Genomic DNA, 20,560 nt, shown 5'->3' with positions numbered 1-20,560 from the left:
CTGCAGGAGTTTCCAACCTGTTTTCCAGGAGGCTCAGTTGGGCCTTGCTCCAGGTTTCATCCCCCTGGTCTCAATTGCTTTTCTAGGGATTATTCCCATGTTAGGAATCCCCTTAGTACTAAGAGATTTTCTGGTTCTTAATTCTCACTCAAGTGTCCTCCCTCTGCCCCAGCCTCCACCGCCCCTTCTGTTCTGGTCCTGACCTGCAGAGGCAGTTCCTGGGCAGGGTAAGGGTCTCATAATTGTTAAAGGTAGCACTAAGGCCCCTGATGGGACCTAGGGCAGAAAGCCAGGCCCGAGAGGAAGGAAGTCATGGGTAGAGCTCCTTGCCTACCCATAGGGTGATAAGAGGAGTAGGTTAGGCAAGAGGAAGTGGGCTGGGGCTGAGCTGGGCTGGGACTGAACTCCCTGGGACAGGGGCAGTGAGAGAGTCGTGCACCCTAAATAGGGCCCAGAGCAGAGCCTCTCCAGTCTGGAGGAGCCATCCTGCCCCAGGGGCTGTCACCCAGGCCCCTGGCTATGCAGCAGAGGAAGAACAGCTGGTAGTAGTGCTCAGTGGAAGCTGTAGCAAAGGGTTGCTCCAAGCTGTGTGAGATGGTGGCTGGTGGCTGGTCAGTGAAGGCTCCAGGCCTCACAAGGCCCACAGGGAGTCTTGTGTGAAGGGCATGATTGCCTCACCTGGCCCTCATTTTCATGGAGAGGAAGCACTGAGAAAGAGGAGCTTGGTGTACTGCTAATTTTGCTTAATGTTTTGCTAACTTTGCTTATTCAAAACACTGAATCCCAGCTGGACCCAGTCCCCATCCCCACCGCCCACCTCCCAGGGTGATCCCACCTCTAGGGACAGACCCCTGTTGGACTTCTCTTATGAACTCTTTGCACCCCCTCTTCAGTCCAAGACTGGTCAACGCCATCCCCTCCAGGCGACCATATTGCTCTTTTTTTAGTCCTTTGGTCAAATCTGACAAAGGACAACTTCTGGGACTGAGAGGTCCTGGCTCCAGGCGACCAGACCGCATGACCTGCCTCTGGGTTTTGAGCAGCACAGAGAAGGAAGCCCTAAGCAGGAAGTGCTGAGGCACAGGGTGAGGGCGGGGGCTTCAAGGAGGGGAGCCCAGCCTCCCTGGGCAGGAGCAGTGACTACAGTCCCTTGCTGCAGGCAGGGTGGGAGGAGGCTGATTTACAAAGCAGATGGGCCTCTGACTGGAGTTCTGGGCCCTGCACCCAGCCACTGCCATCCCGTGAGCTATAAGAGCACCCAGACATCCAGACCAGCTCTGGGCGGGTGCCATGTAAGCCTAGCCTGGCTGCCCCCTCCTGTAGGCCTGCCTTTTTTTCTCCTGCCTGCTGTGTCTGCCCAGCCTCTCCAAAGAGGGACTCTTGGCACCATGTCTCTGCTGAACCCTGTCCTGCTGCCCCCCAAGGTGAAGGCCTATCTGAGCCAAGGGGAGCGCTTCATCAAATGGGACGATGTGAGTAGGCAGGGGCCTAGTCTGCTGGGGCACAGGGTGGCGGGGGCCTGATTGCTAGGGGGCTCTGCCTGGGGTAGATGGTTGGTTTATGTCTGCTAGGACCCAGGCGCCTGTGTGGTTTGGCCAGGCAGCTGATACAACTGCTGGGATAAACAAGCCTGGAGATGAGGGTGCGTGGCCCTGGCAGCTGGGCCAAGGCTCGTAGAAGTGGTTTCTTTGGTCTAAATCTGTCTTTCCCAAAGCCTGACACCCCTCCCCTGCCCCGAGAAGAACAGGACTTGTTGCTCCTGGCTTCAGCATCAATAGGAAAAAAGTGTGCCCCAGAGCTTAGAGCCAGAAAAAGAAGTGAGCCAGCACTACCCCCAGCTTAGACACCCTGCTTTTGCTCCAGCAGAGGGCCCAGAGTCCCAAACCTGTGTTTTTCACGCCTCTCTATGGGATGTACTGGCCCTGTCCCATAGGAACACTGCTCTCCCCTGAGCCTCTGTGGGGTCACCACAGAAAGCCCCTGGACCCAAGTGAGAACTGGAGGCTCCTTCTCCTAGGGGCCTGGGAAGGAATTGACTTCTGCTTCCTCTTATGGGCTCAGCCTTGCTCCATGACGCCAGCAGCATGTCTGCAGGGGAAGGGGAAGGCACTGTTGAGCTGTACCCCTGCTTCCACTGTATCTGCTCCTCCCCAAACTGGGACCTGCTTGCCAGCCTCTGGTCTTCCTGGACCCTAAAAACATTGCCATTGGTCAGGGATTCTCTTGGGGCCAGAGAGAATGATAATATAGGGACTCTCCTTCAGGGAAGGGAAGTTGGCTACTGGGCTGGCCAGCCTAAGAGAGTGTTGTTGGTCCCGGAAAAGAAATGATGGTTCATCTCTGGAGGAGAGGGCCTTAGGTCTGGCTCGTCCAGCTTATGGGTGAGATGAGAAGATCTGGGCCTAGGCCTTTCATAGGCTGAGGAATCTGGTCTTGGCTATGGGGAGGGGCCCTAGGGTGGGACACTTTCAATTTCCCTAGGAGTGTTGTGGTTCATGTGGCATGGTGGTAGCATGAGGATGGCATGTCCCAGGAGTCTGTGGAATGAGGGAAGTGGCTCAGAATGAAAAGTGATGTGGCTTCTCTCAGTTCCTCTGGACACTGTGCATAACCTGAGTGGGAAGAGGGTCACCATGGGTGGGAACCTGCTATGTGCCCTTCTCCCCAACCTGCACCTGGTTGGCCCCTTCCCCTTCCAAAGGTGGAACACTACAGATTCCCTGGATCCAGACTTGTGCGAGCAAAAAGTTCCAAGCCTAGTAGCAGGGCACATGCCCCTGTGAAACATGCCCTTTCTCAGACTGCTTTTAGCATAGTTGGCAGATTGTAAGGGTATGTTGTACCATGTTGAAAAAGCACAATGCCTGGGATAATCAAATCCTGACTCCAGTCTCTCCTTTCTAGTCTCTCGCAGTCCCTCTAGATGTATTGGAGGGACAAGTTCTCCTCCTGGCTGTGTAAACAAACTCAGCTAGCCATGATACTTTCACCCTTAGGTAGTAGTCCAATGGTCATGATGGTCAAAACTTGGTCCTATTTGAGAAACTACTTAGAATCAAAACTCAGACCTTGTTTATCATTGCACCAGGCCCTCCAGGAATGGTTTGGGGCACAGGTAGGGTGGCTGCAGAGTCTCTACATGGGGCAAGTGGTGAGATTCTCTTCTCCTCTTCCTCCTCTTCCTCCCAGGACCAGGTGAGGAAGGGGTAACAAAGTTCTTTCTTGAATGGTACTGGCTACTGGCATAAACAGGGTCAGGCATTCTGAGCTTGACAGAGGTTTAAAGCATTCCCCCCCTCTATTGGACCCTTTTAATAATTCTTGCAAGACCCTCCATTCTGAGCCGAGGTTCTCTTGCTTGGGTCCCCTGACATCTCTATTTCAGGCAATTACTTCTTTAGCCCTTTGTGGACCCTTTCCCCTTCCATCCCCCACGGACCCACTCTGGACTCCAACAACACACTCTCCACTCTTGGGGCATAGGCTCATTCGACACACCAGCATCACTCTGATCTGCCTTGCACAAAGTCAGTGCATGTCATCTACTTGGTTTCCTGGTCAGGAGGCTGGTCCAGTCCATTACACCCCACAGTTACAGGAGTCACAAGAGCTCTCTAAAGAGAGCTGAAACCCCTCCCTAAGTTTGAGGTGAGGGGTGAGGTACCTCAACTCTTCCTTGTGGGGGAAGGGAATGGAGCTTATAGCACTGTTTCCTTCAAAATTGCCTGTTGCAAAAATCTTTTCCCCAGACTCTAAACACCTCTGATCTGAGAACATTTCTTTGATAATTTCCTTTGTAAATTCTGCATTTGGTCTGTAGTAACTATCAAGCCTCATTGGAAACTTCAATTTTAATATATTGTTATATTCACATGCAAAGCCTGTTAAAAGGTAGCCTATGTGCTCTGTGAATAGAACAGGGACTTAGAAGGTGAGACCATTCATGCATTCATTCACTTGCTCATTCAGCAAATCCCAAGCTCGAGCACTGAGCACCAAGCTCATGGTCTAGCTCAGGCTTATTGCCCTGGAGTCCATCAGTTCCTGGAATTTCCCTAGATGTGCTTCTAGGTCAGTGAATATTAATGATTATAGCACACTTCAGAGAAGACTTTCCTGAGGGATGAGGTATGGGCTGATTCTTGAAGGTATTTCAGGCTGAAGTGCTTCAGTTTTGAGGTGGGAAGGCACTTGGTGGCTATGGGGCAGTTGACTGGGGACAGTCATGGATGGAGGATGGGTATGTGAGGAGTTAGGAAGCAGTTGGATTGTGCAGGGTCTTGGTAGTGGGTTCAGGATTTAGGGTCCTTGGTTATCATTGTGTTAAGTTCTCCTAGGTGGAAGCAGGGAGTCTTGGGGACAGGCATTCTATCCCTTTACTGGAACCATGATGCTTGAAAATATGATGAGATGGGGAACAACCAGGACCTTGTTTGGGGTCTAGAGAGAACACTTCTATTTGGGGCTTAGAGGGGAAGCCTCTTGTCTTCTGGAAATGCTATCTCCAGCCCTCAATCCCTCCCATCTTAAGGAAATGCATTTGGATTCCTGGGACAAGCACCAACTAGGAAGATGAACTCTGAAACCCCTGCCCTGGGCCAGGGAAACTTGGCCTGAGGTCTCAGGACAGACCCCTTCTCTCTGCAGGAAACTGCAGTAGCCTCCCCAGTTATCCTCCGTGTGGATCCCAAGGGCTATTACTTGTACTGGACCTATCAGAGTAAGGTGAGGCAGCCCCTACCTACCAAGCCTCTGGGCTCTTGCTTGTCCAGTGAGACCAACCAGACTCTTGATAGTATAGGGTAGAGGCATGGATGCTGGGGAGTAAAGAATGGCCTGAAAGGGTGGTTCTGGGGGGTTCTCTACAGGTAGAGTTGTTCACTCTGGGAGAGAGAATATAGTCATTTCAAACATGGCTGCTGCAGCCCAGTTGCTCCAGCCTTAACATTCCCTAGAGAGACACAGGGGAAGGAAAAACAGCTGCTACGGAAGGGCTCTGCTTTGCCAGTGGCTCTGGATTACCTAAAGGCTCAGAGGTCAGAGAAGAGCCTTGGTAATTAGGCAGAAGGAAGGAACAGCAGTGTGGAGAGATACTAGGATGCTGAGGAGCTTCAAACCACAGCTTCTGTGTCAGAGAAGGGATAAACTGAGAAGTAGGGAGGAAGGTCTTCATGATAGAAGAACCTAGTTGGTGGGAAGGGAAGGTTGGAGTCCGGGTGGCTTTAAGAAGCCTTGGTATCTAGAGAGGCTAGTTGGTCAAGATTTGAAGGGGTGTGGAAGCTCTTGGTTCTGTTTTTCATTCTCATTCTGACCTTTTTGTCCCACATTCCTTCTTTGTTCTTACTGGGAGCTCCCTTCCAGGAGATGGAGTTTCTGGATATCACTAGCATCCGGGACACCCGCTTTGGGAAGTTTGCCAAGATTCCCAAGGTAGGTGGTCTCAGAGCGGCCTAGGCTCATCATGGCTGCCAGATCCATGGGGCAAGATCAGGAGTCCCTGTGAAGATGAGAAGTCTGATCTCTGGAACAAAGGGAATAGTTCCTGGGCTGGGCAGCAAGGACCCAGCCAGAGCCAAGGAAGGGTGTGGCTGCTCCTGGGCTCACCTGGGCACCATGAGCAGAGATAGTGAGAGTGTGGGAAGAGAGGGGTTAGCTCCTGTTCCCAGAGTACCCCAGACTGCCCAGGAGGTATTGCTTACACCTAGCCCCATACTGATTTGCCTATATTTGCCTAATGCTGGTAGGAAAATTAGAGGAAGGGATTAGAGGGAAGCAGAATTCCCTGACTCTGGGAGCTAAGAATCCATCTTCAAACAAAAGTGGCAATCAAAACACAGGACTCGCACTGCCTTAGCTAATGTCCTCCTGTGGGCCTCTCATTTCTACCCTTTCTACTCCTTTCTACTGGAGTCAGGCTTTGGGAGATGCCCAAGCCTGGTTCCTAGGATAGGGTAGGATTTTGCTCTAGTGGGCTACAATTCAAGTGGATGAGGGGGAGGGACAGGGAAGGCTCATTGGGGAGGGATGAGAGCATGCCTCCAACCCTCATCACTTGTAACAGAGCCAGAAGCTCCGGGATGTCTTCAACATGGACTTTCCAGATAACCACTTCCTGCTGAAGACACTCACAGTGGTGTCCGGCCCCGACATGGTGGACCTCACCTTCCACAACTTTGTATCCTACAAGGAGAACGTGGGCAAGGTGCACAGGGAATGCCTGGTCTGGGTCTTGACACCTGGGATAGCCTGAACATCCTGAGAGACACAGGCTATTGTATGATCAGGGGCACCCTTGTGGTCATGGGCCTGACCACTGGGTTCTGTGGTCCTACAGGACTGGGCTGAAGATGTGCTAGCTCTGGCCAAGCACCCGTTGACGGCCAATGCCCCCCGCAGCACCTTCCTGGACAAGATGTAAGTGCCTGTCCACCTGGCCTTAGCTCTGGGGCCAGGCATGCCTGCCCCCCACCCTGATGGGCTGCTTTCTGTTCCTCCAGCCTGGTGAAGCTCAAGATGCAACTGACCCCTGAAGGGAAGATTCCTGTGAAGAAGTGAGTCTCCCCAAGTCCCTCCCCATACTTCAACCTAGCTCCCCAGGCCTTCTCTTTCCAGGCATGACACCTCTTTGCCTGGTGCCTTTCTCTGCTTCTTCAGTTTTTTCCATATGTTTCCTGCTGACCGCAAGCGGGTGGAAGCTGCTCTCAGTGCCTGTCACCTGGCAAAGGGGAAGGTGAGTAGTTCTCCACCCGCAGCCCATTCACCAAATTCTCACTCCCACAAGAGAACAACTTGGCTAAGAATGATGGAAAGTGGAGCATGTAGAAATGACCTTGCAGTGCCACCAATAACCCCAAATAACAACTAACCCTAAAACCATTGGTTACTTATACTAGGAACAGATGTGGGACCAGGGCAAAAAGGATGAGATGCTGGGTTCAGAGCAGGTCAGTGTGTATCCCACACCTCTGGATGGTAGAGTTGAGGAGCAGCAGTTGATGGACTGTTAAGGGTCAGCAGTAGAAATGGGCAGTGTGTTTTCAGCCTGAAAGAGTGAGATAAGGTCAGCTGGGACAGGAGGCTGCCTGCAGCCATCTGACAGCTCAGGAAGAGACTATTCTGCAGGGCTGTAGAGAGATGACCAGATCCAAGGGTGGAGGCTGTCAGGACATAGACTTCAACTCAAGATAAAAATGAATTTTCCTCTTTCTTTTTCATTAGGTAATTAATTTTTCATTACAAGCTGCAAGCAGATTCACCCCATGAGGTACCTTATGTGAATTACCAAAAGGGATCCCTCCAGGCAGATATGGCTCTGAGTCAGGGTTCAAGCCTGGCCAGGGAAGTAGATCTCAGTCCTCTGTCCCCCTTGGCCAGTGCCCTTATGTAGGTCATTACCTGCACTCCATGGAGTATTTTCTCTTAGTAAGAATTTAGAATATTATAAATGAATAAAATGAAGATCCTGCTGGTCTCCTGTCCTTATGAATTCAGGAGGAGCTTTTCCCCCACAGTCACATATCTGTGGAGTTGGTGACACCCAAGTGCAATCAATCACACTGGATTCAAGAATGGGGTGGGGGAGTGGTGGTCCTCACAGCCTGCACTGCTTGCCTGTGGGTGATCAACTCATCCAATCTCCTTTTCTCTTGCTTCCTGAATTAATTCCCACCTTAGCTATGTCCTCCTTATTTATCTGTTTTCCTTCAGTCCCAGTTGAAGCTATTGATCTGTCTTGGCTTGGAGCTGCAGCTGCAGAGGCAGAGATGAGCTTGGGGAGATCTCGTCAGGCTCTCTTGCTCAGACTTTCTGCTCCAAACTAAGACCAATATTGGCTTTCCAGTGTGATCCTGAAAGACAGGATTGATTTTGTTGTTGTTGTTGTTCTTGGAGGGGAAAGGGGACAAAATACAAAGGCACAGAATCCATGATTACTACTAATTTCTTTTCTGCTTCTACTTCTTTAGATTTGCCTCTTATGGACATTTCACATAAATGCAATCATACAGTATGTAGTCTTTGACATCGGGCTGCATTCAGTTAGCATAATGTTTTCCAGGTTCATCCATGTTGTAGCATGTCAGTACTTCATTTCTTTTTATTATGGAATTGTATTCCATTGGATGTATATATCACATTTTATTTTTTCTCTTCATGAGTTGATGGACATTTTGGTTTTTTCCACTTTGGTGCTATTATGAATAATGCTGCTATGAACACTTGTGTACATGACTTTGTGTGGATTTGTTTTCAATTCTCTTGGCTATATATGTATGGGTGAAATTGTTGGGTCATATGGTAACTCTATATTTAGCATTTTGAGGAACTGCCAGACTGTTATCTAAAGTAACTGCACCATTTTACAATCCCACCAGCATTGTACGAGGGTTCCATTTTTCCCACATCCCACCAACGCTGTTACTGTCTTTTATTTCAGCCATCCTAGTGGGAGTGAAGTGTATCTCATTGTGGTTTTCATTTGCATTTCTCCAATGACTAATGATGTTGAGCATCTTTTCATGTGCTTATTGGTCATTTTTATATCTTCTTTGCAGAAAGATCTATTCATATCCAGTGTCCATCTTTCAATTGGGTTGTCTTTATTGTTGTTCTCTTATCAGATATCTGCTTTGCAGTTTTTTTAAATCCCATTCTGTGGATTTTCTTTTCACTTTCTTAATGGGGTCCTTTGGAGCACTAAAGTTTTAAATTTTTATGACGTCCTTTCTTTCTTTCTTTCTTTTTTGGTCCCTTATGCTTTTGATGTTCCCAACTATTGTTGAATTATCTATTTCTTCCTGCAGTTCTGTCAGTTTTGGCTTCTTGTATTTCAGAACTCTGTTGTTAGGTACATATATGTTTATATTCAGACTACTTCTTTTTTTAATTTTTAATTTTTAGTTGTAGATGGACACAACATCTTAATTATTTATTTTTTATGTGGTACTGAGAATCAAACCCAGTGCCTCACACATGCTAGGCAAGTACTCTACCACTGAGCCACAACCCCAGTCCCTCAAACTACTTCTTTTTGTAAAATTTCCTTCCCTTTTTTAAAAAAAGAAAAATGTAGACCCTTGCTCTGGAAAACAGTCACTCACTTCTCACTTCTTCTCCTTGCTCTGGTCATTCTTAGTTCCAATCCTATTCTAGCTAAGGAACTAGCCATTGTCCAAAACCAGAGTCAAAGTAAACTAGCTAAGCATGCTATCTGATCAGTAATCAGGGCTTTTCTCAAAGGTGCTGAAGATGTCAGTTCTCTGTCTAATTTGAGTACCTTCTCTGATCAAGTCACCTTGCCCAGAGCTGGGCTTAGGTTGTGGGTCTTAGCTCTGAGTAGGTGGGGACAGAGATAATAAAGTGTCTGTTCCCTCAGAATGATGCTATCAATCCTGAGGACTTCCCAGAATCTGTCTACAAGAGTTTTCTCATGAGCCTCTGTCCTCGGCCAGAAATAGACGAGATCTTCACTTCCTAGTGAGCTTCTTGGGCTGGGCCCCGCTTGGGGAGGAGTGGTGGCTGGCAATTGTTTCCCTCCCAATTGCCCTTTTGGGAATCAGGAACCTTCACTGGAGAAGTGGGTTATCAAGCATCCAGGCCCAGGGGATATGGACCTGTGCTCTTCTCTCTGGTCTGCAGCCATGCTAAGGCTAAACCCTACATGACCAAGGAGCACCTGACCAAATTCATCAACCAGAAACAGCGTGACTCTCGGCTCAACTCCTTGCTGTTCCCACCAGCGAGACCTGAACAGGTGCAGGGCCTCATCGACAAATATGAACCCAGTGGCATCAACGTGCAGAGGGGTGAGGACTAAGGGCCTGCTTCCCCTGGCAGCTGGACTGAGCCCTGGCAGCTGTCCTGCCCTGGCAGCCAGGATGCAGCCCTGATAGCTATCCTCTGTCCCCAGGCCAGCTGTCACCTGAGGGCATGGTCTGGTTTCTCTGTGGGCCAGAGAACAGTGTGCTGGCCCAGGACAAGCTGCTGCTCCACCATGACATGACGCAGCCTCTCAATCATTACTTCATCAACTCCTCACACAACACCTACCTGACAGGTGGGCCCTGGCAACCTGTTGCTGACCTCTCCTTTGACAGGGCCTGCTCCCATTCCCTAGTTCATCTGCAGATGTCATCCATATGCCACTGACCCTGCCAATAAGACAGATCATGATGGGGAGTGGGGGCTTGCCTGCCCTTGAGTGACACCCCTGCCCCTTCCCCATCCTGGCTCAGCCGGCCAGTTCTCAGGCCTTTCCTCGGCTGAGATGTACCGCCAGGTGCTGCTGTCTGGCTGCCGCTGTGTGGAGCTGGACTGCTGGAAGGGGAAGCCCCCTGACGAGGAGCCCATTATTACCCATGGCTTCACCATGACCACAGACATCCTGTTCAAGGTGAGACTCTGGGTGGAGGTGGTGGCAGTGGCAGTTGGGAAAAGCCTTTTTGAGGCTAAGAGAGTGAAGCTAGACAGGAGGTATTCTGGAAAGCTTCAGACCAGTGTGGAGACTACAGGGACAGAGGGGATGAGGGGCGTCAAGAGAGGCCATCAGTCTTATGTATGTATTGAGACTGGGGAGTGAGGAAAGGTACCATGGGGAGGGCAGCCAGAACACTGACCTCTCTGCTGAGTCCCCTTCTCCTCCAGGAAGCTATTGAAGCAATTGCAGAAAGTGCCTTTAAGACCTCTCCCTATCCCGTCATCCTGTCATTTGAAAACCATGTGGACTCGTGCGTATCCAGGCCCATGCAGTTTCATTCTCTACCTGGTTCCCAATCTCTGCTTGCAACTGCCTCCCTAGCTGTCTCTGGCCTCTAGCCATCAGTCTGGCTCTCTCCCAGATCTCAACAGTTTCCTGGGAACCCCATATTCTCCAGCCTGTGGCCCTACCCCCCGTACCTCCTGGGCCCCTGAACTGGGTCATCTAGGGAAGAAAAAGATGGACAAGAGGGTTGGGGCTGAGCTGTTGAACTCCCATTCTCACTTCTGCTTCCTACAGACCCCGCCAACAGGCTAAGATGGCTGAGTACTGCAGGACGATGTTTGGGGATATGCTGCTCACAGAGCCCTTGGAAAAATTCCCAGTGAGTGAAGTCTGCTGTCAGGCCTCTGGGCCTTGGGACAAATGGGTGCCAGGTTAGGGAAGGGAAGGGGTGTCTCCAAAGACACTGGGATTCATTTGGCTGGATTGTGAGGCTTGGATCCTGTCATCTGCCAAGTGTCAGGCACTGTGCTAAGCTCTAAGGTATATTATTGACCAGTTTTTTGTTTTTTTGTGTTTTTTTTTTTTTTACCCTCTAGTGATGGGATGGGCAAGTGACCAGGCCATCACACCAGTGGTTGTTATGGGGGTGCCTGGGGCATACCTGCTCTGGTCTTAGGGGATCAGGGAAGGCTTCCTAGAGGAATGCTGGCTAAGCTGGGACCTGAAGGACACGACAGGTTTAACTCAGTGAGAGTGGGAAGGGTGTTCTAGGTAGATGGAGCAGGTGAAAGAGAACAGCATTGCTGGAACAGGGATAAGTTTGGCCAGGTAGGAGTTTAATACAAAAGGTCAGGGGTGAGAGGTGATGCAAGGAGAGTAGTGAATGGCAGAGGGAACATGGCTTGGCACTGGGGAGCTCAGTGTATACCCCTCCCCTCTACACAGCTGAAACCAGGCATCCCTCTGCCCAGTCCTGAGGACCTCCGGGGTAAGATCCTCATCAAGAATAAGAAAAACCAGTTTTCTGGTTCAGCAGCCCCCAGCAAGGAGCCTAGTGGGGAGGCTGAGGGCAATGGCCTGCCCAGGGCCCCAGTGGGCGAGGACACAGGTAAGTTGTGGGGTGGGGCCCGGGCATCTGGAGTAGGAGAGGGTCAACGCCTGGCGGAGCCTGCCAGTGGGTGCTGACAGAGCTGTGTGTGGCAGTGTGGGCTGGTGAGGAAGGGTCTGAGCTGGAGGAGGAGGTGGAAATGGAAGACGAAGAGGAGTCGGGAAGCCTGGATGAAGAAGAGATGAAGAAGATGCAGTCGGATGAGGTGTGTGGGGACGGTCCCAGCCCCTCTGCCATCTTCTGCTGCACAGCCCTCTGGGTGGGGCACAGAGCTGTAATCTGGCCTCTGGACTATCCTCTTCTCCACAACTCCCCTCTGCTCCCTAGGGCACCGCAGGCCTGGAGGTGACGGCTTATGAAGAGATGTCCAGCCTAGTTAATTACATCCAGCCCACCAAGTTCATCTCTTTCGAGTTCTCTGCCCGTACGTTAGCATGGGGCTGGGGGTGAGGGGAGGACTGGTCAGGTTCAGGAGAAGATGGTCCTCAGACCAGTGCAGCTCGATGGGTGGGGTTGGAAGAAGGGGAATTTCCCCTTTCCTTGGATTTGGGGCCCTGTCTATAAATATCCAGTCAAGGAGTCAGGCAAGGCTTATTTAAGTGGCAGTGGCTCCCAGTCTCCCAGCACTGTAGAGAGGGACTTGGCAACAAACAGAATGTTCTGGAGTGTGTTGGTGGCAGGCAGGTTGTTGTGACAGGTCACCTCAGTCAAGGCCTGCCTAGGGCTCCTGCAGTCTTCTCTGGGTTTTGTGGCTTCAGGGTTGAACTGCAGCCAGGGCTGGCCCAAGTCCAGAAGTCCTAGCCCTGGGGGATGAGACATCCTGGGAACAGGCAGAAAGTAGAGAAAACTGCCAGTGCACACCGCCCTGTTTACCCCTCCCATTTTGCATACACCCCCACTGTTTTCCATGATCTTCTTGGGACCCATGCCCAGCATGTGCCTCTCGCCCTCTGTACATGCCCCCAACATGAGTATCTTTTCCGAAGACTTCTGTGCACAGTTGGGCCTCTTCAACATTGACTCCTCATCCCTGATGGCACAGCCTGCACCCCCATCCAAGCACACCCATGGCAAACACCATGGTGAACACCTCTCTTCCGTGTGTTCAGCTGTTGCCTACATGCCTCACTCCCTGTGCACATCACGGCATGTGCTCATGCTTTGCATGTGCACAGACAAGCCTGTGCACGCAACATGCTCAAGCATACTCCTGACACACTAGGCTCAGAACAAATACATTCCCCACAGCCTCTTGCATCCACACATGCAGCCCTCTCTCTCTGGGACTGTGACACCTTTCCCATCCCTTTGCTTGTCCACCGTGAAGACCTTTGACTCCAACACACAGTTCCCTACACATTTCTTCCAGAGGTCAGTCCCTTAACTCCCAGGTTTCCATGGAAATGCTGGGTTAGAGGCATCTCTGTGTTGAAGGGATAGACAAACATGGACTCCCCTCTCCCTTTCTCCTCTTCATAGAGAAGAACCGAAGTTATGTCATCTCCTCCTTCACGGAGCTCAAGGCTTATGAACTGCTCTCCAAGGCCTCCGTGCAGTTTGTGGAGTATCCTTGAAGCTTTAATAAGCTTGGGGGGCGGGGGGCTCTGAAGGGAGGTTTGGGAACGGGACTCTCTGTGTAGGCTGTTTGGTTCTCTTGGTGGAACAGCCTTGGCTGGGCTCCTATACTCAGAGGCAGCTACAACAAGCGCCAGATGAGTCGCATTTACCCCAAGGGCACTCGCATGGACTCCTCCAACTACATGCCCCAGATGTTCTGGAATGCTGGATGCCAGATGGTTGCCCTCAACTTCCAGACAATGGGTGAGGAATTCCCAGCCCCTGAGAACTCTCTCTGGGGCCCTGCCTATTTTACCTTTACCCCTCCCTGGGGGTCTTAGGAACAGACTGTGTGTCCAATGCACTTGTTTTGGCTCTGGGAGCATGCCAGAGCACTTGGGAGTGTAAATACATTGGCTCATGCCAATGCGGTTGCTCGTGTGTGAACAAGTATGTGAAGAAACCAAGGGGCTGGCTTGGGTTCTGGACACTCTGCCTGGCTGTGTCTGTGGGAACCCCTGCTTCACCTGCCCACTGTGAGCTTGCAGCCTGGTGGAATCATTGCTTCTTGCTGACCCCAGGTTGTGGACCCTTCCTGAGAGATCAGACAACCCAAGGAACTAGGCTGAAACACAATCTCCCCATTCTCAAGACAAGAAAGGCTGGGAAGTGCAGGAGACAGGGCACAGATCAGGGCCAGGCCTTCCTCACTGTGTCTCCTCACTCCCTGCCCCAGACTTGCCCATGCAGCAGAACATGGCACTGTTCGAGTTCAATGGGCAGAGTGGCTACCTCCTCAAGCATGAGTTCATGCGCCGACTGGACAAGCAGTTCAATCCCTTCTCGGTGGACCGAATTGATGTGGTGGTAGCCACCACCCTTTCTATTACGGCAAGTTCAGAGGTGGACAAGTAGCTGGGAGGGCTGGGGTCTTTAGGAGAAAGGCCCAGGAGCCCACCCCTCTACCCCCAGACCCCTCCCCTAATATCTGGAAGACTTCAACCCAGCCAGTTCTTGCAGTAGCAAGTTGCCTTGGAAACTGCCTCCTCCTCAGCACTGGAGGCTGCCTCTTGGTCCCCATGGAAACCATGGGGAAGGGCTGAGGCTGAGGTGGGGGAGGGGAGAGAGTGGGCAGAGCAGGCCAGAGCCCAGGGGGAGGTGGGGTGCACACCTCTTCCCTGAATGCTGGGAGCACCTTGGTCCTCAGAGCTCAGCTGTAACCCTTGATCCACATGGCTGCTCCTCTGTGGCCAGAACTGAATGGGGCTCTTCACAAGAAGGAATTCTTTAGTGTAGGGAGCCAGAGGCCTAGGTACTTAGGGAAGAGCCTGGGTGGGGGATCTGATGCTGGCTTCCCCTGGGTCCCCATTCCCAGGTCATCTCTGGGCAGTTCCTGTCAGAACGCAGTGTGCGCACCTATGTGGAAGTGGAATTGTTTGGTCTTCCAGGGGACCCCAAGAGGCGCTATCGCACCAAGCTGTCACCCAGTCCCAACTCCATCAATCCTGTGTGGAAAGAGGAGCCCTTTGTTTTTGAGAAGGTGAGGGTAGGGCAGGGCAGGGACTGGGGTCTGCCCCTAGTCCTTGACCTCTGTTTATAGATAAGAGGAAATAAAGGGGTCTCCTTGATCTTCCTCCTCCTCTCCCTGCCCCTCACCTGTACCCTCCTGAGTTTCAAGAGTCCCAAACTCAGATTTACAAAAGCGTGCTTGGTTGGCAGTTGTGTGTGTGTGTGTGTGTGTGTGTGTGTGTGTGTTGGTGGGGGGTAGGGGTGTTCATGTGTATTTGTTAGAGGCAAAAATGTAAATTCTCAGTTCAGGGCTCAGGATCCTGGGAATCTTTTGCTCCTGTTGAACACCAGTTGCAAAGTTGCTAAGCATTTTCTGCCCCAGGCTCTCACAGCCCTGGGCTGCATCTCCAGTCCTTCACTATATGAGACCAGTCTTGGCATGAACTGTAAGGATGTCTATGTACGTGACTGAGGGTGCTCTCTGTCATCACCATATCTGGTAACACCTGCCATGTTCTCACACTGACATTAAAACTTCTGGAGCCAGGGAGGCGGGCAGCTGGATTCCCCTGTCCCCTCCCAGCCTGACCTGTCCCAAACCCTCCCTAGATCTTAATGCCTGAGCTGGCTTCCCTCAGGGTGGCTGTGATGGAGGAAGGCAATAAATTTCTTGGCCACCGCATCATCCCCATCAGCGCCCTGAATTCTGGTAAGGAATGTGTTCTTTTTTCACTCTTTCCAGGAGTCTGCATCAGGGGCCAACCCACAGGTGGGACAACTTTAGGGAGGAGGCCCTGAGACCCTACCTAGCTTCCTCATGTTACCAGTTCTAAGGAGTGGGATAGGAATGGTATCTCCCCAGGAACCTGACAGGTGGAAACTCTGTCACTTAACAGAATGTTCATGATTTTCTGGAACTACTGGCATAGTTTTCTGAGCATCTGACACTTATGGAGACTTAAAATGTGCTAAGGGCTTATAACACATTTTAACTCAATCCTCACAATAACCACATGAGGCAGACACTATTATCCTATTTTGTAGATGAAAAAAAGTCTCAGAGAGTTAAGTAACCTGCCCAAGGATGCACAGTCAGGGAGGTGCAGTATAGACTCAGAATTGTCTCTCTGATCTTAAAGCCAGAAGTCTTAAGTGCTGGACTTTTTGTATGTAGTACTGGACAGGAATGGGCTCTGGCTCACTGTTCACCCCACTCTATCCAACAGGATATCACCATCTGTGCCTGCACAGTGAGAGCAACATGCCCCTCACCATGCCTGCGCTGTTTATCTTCCTGGAGATGAAGGACTATGTACCTGACACTTGGGCAGGTAGGAAGCCCATGACATGCTAGGAGACCCAGACTATCCATTCCTTTTCCTCCCATTAACCCAGCCTCAAGAGTGGAGTGGTACAGGGGCTCCTAGGGTAGGTGAGGACAGGGGAGGCTTCCAGGTTCATCTTCACACACACCATGTTGGTAATGCCCTATGCTCCCAGATCTCACCGTTGCCCTTGCCAACCCCATCAAGTTCTTCAATGCCCATGATAAGAAGTCTGTGAAGCTCAAGGAGGCCATGGGAGGTGTGCCTGAGGTCTGTGTTGCCTGGATCACTGCCAGGGACCCCCAGGAGCTTTGCCCCCTCTTTGGGAGGTTGGAGTAAAGGTAAAGTACCCGCTTAAGGAAAGAGGGCTATTGAAGCCACCTTTCTAACTCACTCTCCCTATGCAGAAGCCCTTCTCATCCTTAAGTCCAGTTGCTCACCAAGTAAATGGAGCATCATCTGCCCCAGCAAGCAACGGGTCAGCAGGTAGGCACTCTGGGGTCTGATTACCTTTTGGAGGGGCCTCCACCTCTAGGACTGCACCTATAGGCCACAAACGATGGAGATTTTCACCTGGGGAGGGAAGGGCTGAAGCCTCAAGGCTGAGAAAGTACACTGCAGGGGTGCCCATACTGCGACCCTCAAGGAGCAGGGAAGAGCCCAGTTGAGCCAAGGGATGCCCAGGGCATCTGCCAGTCCATCCTGTGCTCTTACAGCAGCCACGGCCAGGGCCAGGGAGGAGGCCCCCAAAGAAGCTGTGGGTAAGACTGTGTTCTTGGGTATGAACCCCGGGAGGACTTGGGGCTCCTGGGGGTTCAGCAGGCCCCCAGGGGCGGTCTGAGTGCCCGTGCACCTCATCCGGGCCTCCGCAGAGCCGCAGACCACTAGCCCCGAGGAGCTGCGTGAGCTGAAGGGCATCGTGAAGCTGCAGCGGCGGCACGAGAAGGAGCTTCGGGAGCTGGAGCGGCGAGGCGCACGGCGCTGGGAGGAGCTGCTGCAGCGCGGTGCGGCGCAGCTGGCCGAGCTCGGGCCACCCAGCACCTGCAGCAAGCTCCGCCCGGGAAAGGGCTCCCGCAAGAAGAGGTAAGCGCAGCGGCGGGCGGCACGCCTCTCTCCATGAGCCACCACGCGGGACTCAGGGCCTCTTCCCACTTGGCCTCTGCAGGACCCTGCCCTGCGAGGAGACTGGTGGGGCCGCCCGGGGTGAGGGCACTGAGGACGCAGACTCACGTGTGCGGGAACTGAAGGACAGGCTGGAGCAGGAACTACAACAGCAGGGCGAAGAACAGTACCTGTGCATTCTGAAACGCAAGGAGCAGCATGTGGCTGAGGTGCCAGGCAGGGGACAGAGCACAGTCCAACCAACCTCACCCACTCCCAGTCAAGGGCTTCTCACTGAGCCCATGCTTCCTTCCCCGCAGCAAATGGCTAAAATGATGGAGCTGGCCAGAGAGAAACACGCTGCAGAGCTGAAGACCCTCAAGGAGAACTCAGAGATGTATGGCTGCCTCCTTTGCACACCTCTCCCTGCTGCCCAGCAAGGGCTGGGCTGCAAAACATCTCCCTCATGCCTGTCTTCCTGCAGTGACACCAAAGAGATGAAGAAAAAGCTGGAGGCCAAGAGGCTAGAGAGAATCCAGGCCATGACCAAAGCTGCCTCTGACAAGATGGCCCAGGAGAGGTGAGCCTTGGAGGGGAGGCCCAACCCTGAGAAGACTCCACTCCCCATAGAGGGAAAAAAAAAAAAAAAACAAAAAAAACAATTCCCTACAAGTGGATCCTAATTCACTTCCTGGAGATATGCCTCTTCCTTGGCTCCTGAAGAAGATCCCGCCTCTTTCACCTCCAATCAGAAAGTGTCCTTAGGCAAAACACAGATGCCAACACTACTTGAGCCGAGAGGCGCATTGGAGGGAAAATCAAGCATGCAGAGAGGGAGGTGAAGCCTTGGGACATCAGCCTGTCCATTCTGGCAGCTCTGCTCCCCACCTGTGCTTCCCGTGAATGCCCTGAAGGGACATTATGTTTTAATGAGGAAGTTGTCCCACCAGAGAGCCCCAGGGCTCCAGTGGCCCCCTCTATCTCCCTTGGGTTCCCAAGCTTGCTCCTCTGCTTGTTCCTGGCCCTCTGAAGTTCTCATTGCCTATACCCTGAGAGTTCATCCCACCCTCCTTTCCACAGGGGCCTCCTCCCGTTTCTAAAATTCCCATTATACTAACAGGCTGAAGAGAGAGATTAACAACTCCCACATCCAGGAAGTGGTGCAGACCATCAAGCAGGTGTGTAAGGGTTGTGTCCTTCCTAAACACTCTCTTGATAGATGAGAAAGGGGTAATCATAGGCCTTTCCTTTGCCCTTAGGACATGGTGCCACCCAAAACTGTCCGTGCCAAACCGGGGATGTGAGGGGGCATCCCATCTGGCTTGCATGTGGAGGCTGGGGTACCAGCTTAAAGGGCTCTGCCTCCAGCTGGCTTCCCTAGGTGGAGATTATATAAACTAGCTGGCCAGGGGAGGTGTGTGAGGGGACCTCCCGAGATACCAAGGAGAGGAAAGAGAAAGGAAAGCCCTGCTAAGATTGGACCCAAAGCTTCCCTGGGGATTGCCAACCACAGAGACAGAGCAACCATGGACCGTGTCCTGACCTTATACCAGGCTGCATGCCAGGTGCTTCACAGGAGCTATCTCATGTAATCCTTCACAATCCTGTGAGCCAGGTGCTATGAGCTCATTTTACAAATTGATAAAAGTGCCCAAAGGTTAAGCAACTTGTCTCAAGTCTTACAGCTAGTTAGCTGGGATTAGAGCTGGATTCCAACCCAGGTTGCCTGCCTGTGCCACCTTGATTCCCTGCCTCTCACTACACCCAGATGACCGATACCCTGGAGCGGCACCAGGAAAAGTTGGAGGAAAAGCAGGCTGCCTGCTTGGAACAGATCCAGGACATGGAAAAACGGGTAACAGGACCACTGGCTTGGTTCCAGCAGAGATGGATAAGCTCCAGGGTGGGAAGGGGCCCTGTTCCTGGAGGAAACTCTGGGAGAGTCAAGGAAAGGGAAATGTGGTTCCTTACCAATGGGTCACAGACTTGTTTTCAAGGGATCCCAAAGTGCTTTCAAATGAGGCAGCTCTGCAGATCTCTTCGCTTGATCCCTTTCCTGAGAGACTCCCTGATAGGCTCCACTACCCATCCCCCCAACTCCCAACCTAGTCTTCTGGAAGCTCTGAACAGACCAGGCATCTCCTTGTTCCACTGTCCAGAGTAGGGAGGGTGGACAGGGCCTCTTCCTGAGCCAGGCAGTGATCCTTGCTGTCCCCACAGTTCCAGCAAGAGGCATTGGCGGAGTATGAGGCCAGGATGAAGGGCCTGGAGGCTGAGGTGAAGGAGTCGGTGAGGGCCTGCCTCAGGGCCTGCATCCCCTCTGAGACTGAGGACAAGCCTGAGAGAGTCTGTGAAGCCTCCAAGGAGCCATGTGGCCAGGACCCACTCACAACCATGGCAGACATCCAGGAAAGCCGCCTCTGATGCCCCCATTCCTTTGGGGGCATTTATCAAGGATGTTCAGACCTTTCTGTAGGATATGGGCCCATCCCCCAGGAGGAAAAAGCTCCAACACCTTAAACTGTAGGAAGCCAGGGTTCCCTTGCATGTTGCAGCCCTCTCCTCAATAGCCAGGCTAGAGGAGAGGCAGGAATCAGGTCCCATCAGAGCAGGAGACCAGCTGAAGCCTAAAAGTCTTCTCCAAGCTGATTTCCTACTAGATATTCTTTCCCTCACTTCTTGATGAGTGTTATCTATTTGTTGACTATGGACCAGGAGGTGGGATCCCTGGCTACATTTTACCTTTCCTAGTGTGCAACTGGTGCTGTCCCACTTGAAATTCAGTTTTCTCTCTTGGAGGGATGGACCTGCCCACCTGGAACCTCTACTCTTGCATCTGTGGTTCAAGCAGGACCAGACCCCAACCCCTCCTGCCACAATGAGGGCACTAGGCTTCTAGGCCACATCTTGAGTAGGTAGTGTGTGGTCAGCTCCATAAAATCCCTGGAGACAACTGTTTCCAGAAAGTTCCTGCCCCTATCTCCTGCTTTGGGGAACAGGAGGCTGACATGCAAAAGCTACCTCAGCAGACTGGCCCTCAGCTGCTGAGATACGTGGGGCTGGGGCTGATGTTGAGAATGGAGGTTGGCCTCCTGGGCTCCTACCCTGAACCTGGCTCACCCCTTTCCCTAGGCCTGGGGTGGGTACTTCCTACCATGCATTCCACTAAGGTTGCCTGACGAGGTCAGCATCATTTTCCCTTCTGAATTTGTGGTTTATTTATTTTTCTCCTTCCTACTCCTACTAAAGAACCATGACCCA

The 20,560-nt window shown here is 52.0% G+C and overlaps 1 protein-coding gene across 2 annotated transcripts; it reads left to right on the top strand.

Annotated features, from left to right (window-relative positions):
* Positions 1–1,164: 1,164 nt before the first annotated feature.
* On the top strand, positions 1,165–20,523 carry Plcb2 (phospholipase C beta 2). 2 transcript variants are annotated; one of them, XM_076848486.2, is made up of 32 exons: positions 1,165–1,472; positions 4,648–4,725; positions 5,362–5,430; positions 6,062–6,202; positions 6,335–6,414; positions 6,498–6,551; positions 6,655–6,730; positions 9,374–9,474; positions 9,637–9,803; positions 9,908–10,054; positions 10,233–10,390; positions 10,642–10,724; positions 10,994–11,078; positions 11,645–11,807; positions 11,903–12,012; positions 12,135–12,231; positions 13,287–13,371; positions 13,504–13,628; positions 14,101–14,255; positions 14,740–14,904; positions 15,483–15,582; positions 16,100–16,204; positions 16,374–16,468; positions 16,606–16,684; positions 16,915–16,959; positions 17,071–17,281; positions 17,364–17,529; positions 17,620–17,696; positions 17,784–17,879; positions 18,420–18,477; positions 19,068–19,154; positions 19,520–20,523. In XM_076848486.2, exons 1-32 carry the CDS (start codon positions 1,389–1,391, stop codon positions 19,721–19,723), a joined length of 3,546 nt encoding a protein of 1,181 aa, XP_076704601.2. In that variant the 5' UTR covers positions 1,165–1,388; the 3' UTR covers positions 19,724–20,523. The 2 variants fall into 2 exon arrangements, with proteins under 2 accessions (XP_076704601.2, XP_076965143.1); XM_077109028.1 differs by having other exon boundaries at positions 11,645–11,849; positions 11,921–12,012.
* The last annotated feature ends 37 nt before the right edge of the window (positions 20,524–20,560 follow it).

Source organism: Callospermophilus lateralis, chromosome 3 (genome assembly GCF_048772815.1).
Source record: "Callospermophilus lateralis isolate mCalLat2 chromosome 3, mCalLat2.hap1, whole genome shotgun sequence".
Taxonomy (NCBI): Eukaryota; Metazoa; Chordata; class Mammalia; order Rodentia; family Sciuridae; genus Callospermophilus; species Callospermophilus lateralis.
This window is presented reverse-complemented; position numbering and strand designations above follow the sequence as displayed.

Coding starts and splice junctions, on each gene's coding strand:
- Plcb2 (XM_077109028.1), top strand. CDS start 1,389: ATGTCTCTGCTGAACCCTGTCCTGCTGCCCCCCAAGGTGAAGGCCTAT. Junction 4,726..5,361: donor ACTGGACCTATCAGAGTAAG/GTGAGGCAGCCC, acceptor GCTCCCTTCCAG/GAGATGGAGTTTCTGGATAT. Junction 6,552..6,654: donor GGGAAGATTCCTGTGAAGAA/GTGAGTCTCCCC, acceptor CTGCTTCTTCAG/TTTTTTCCATATGTTTCCTG.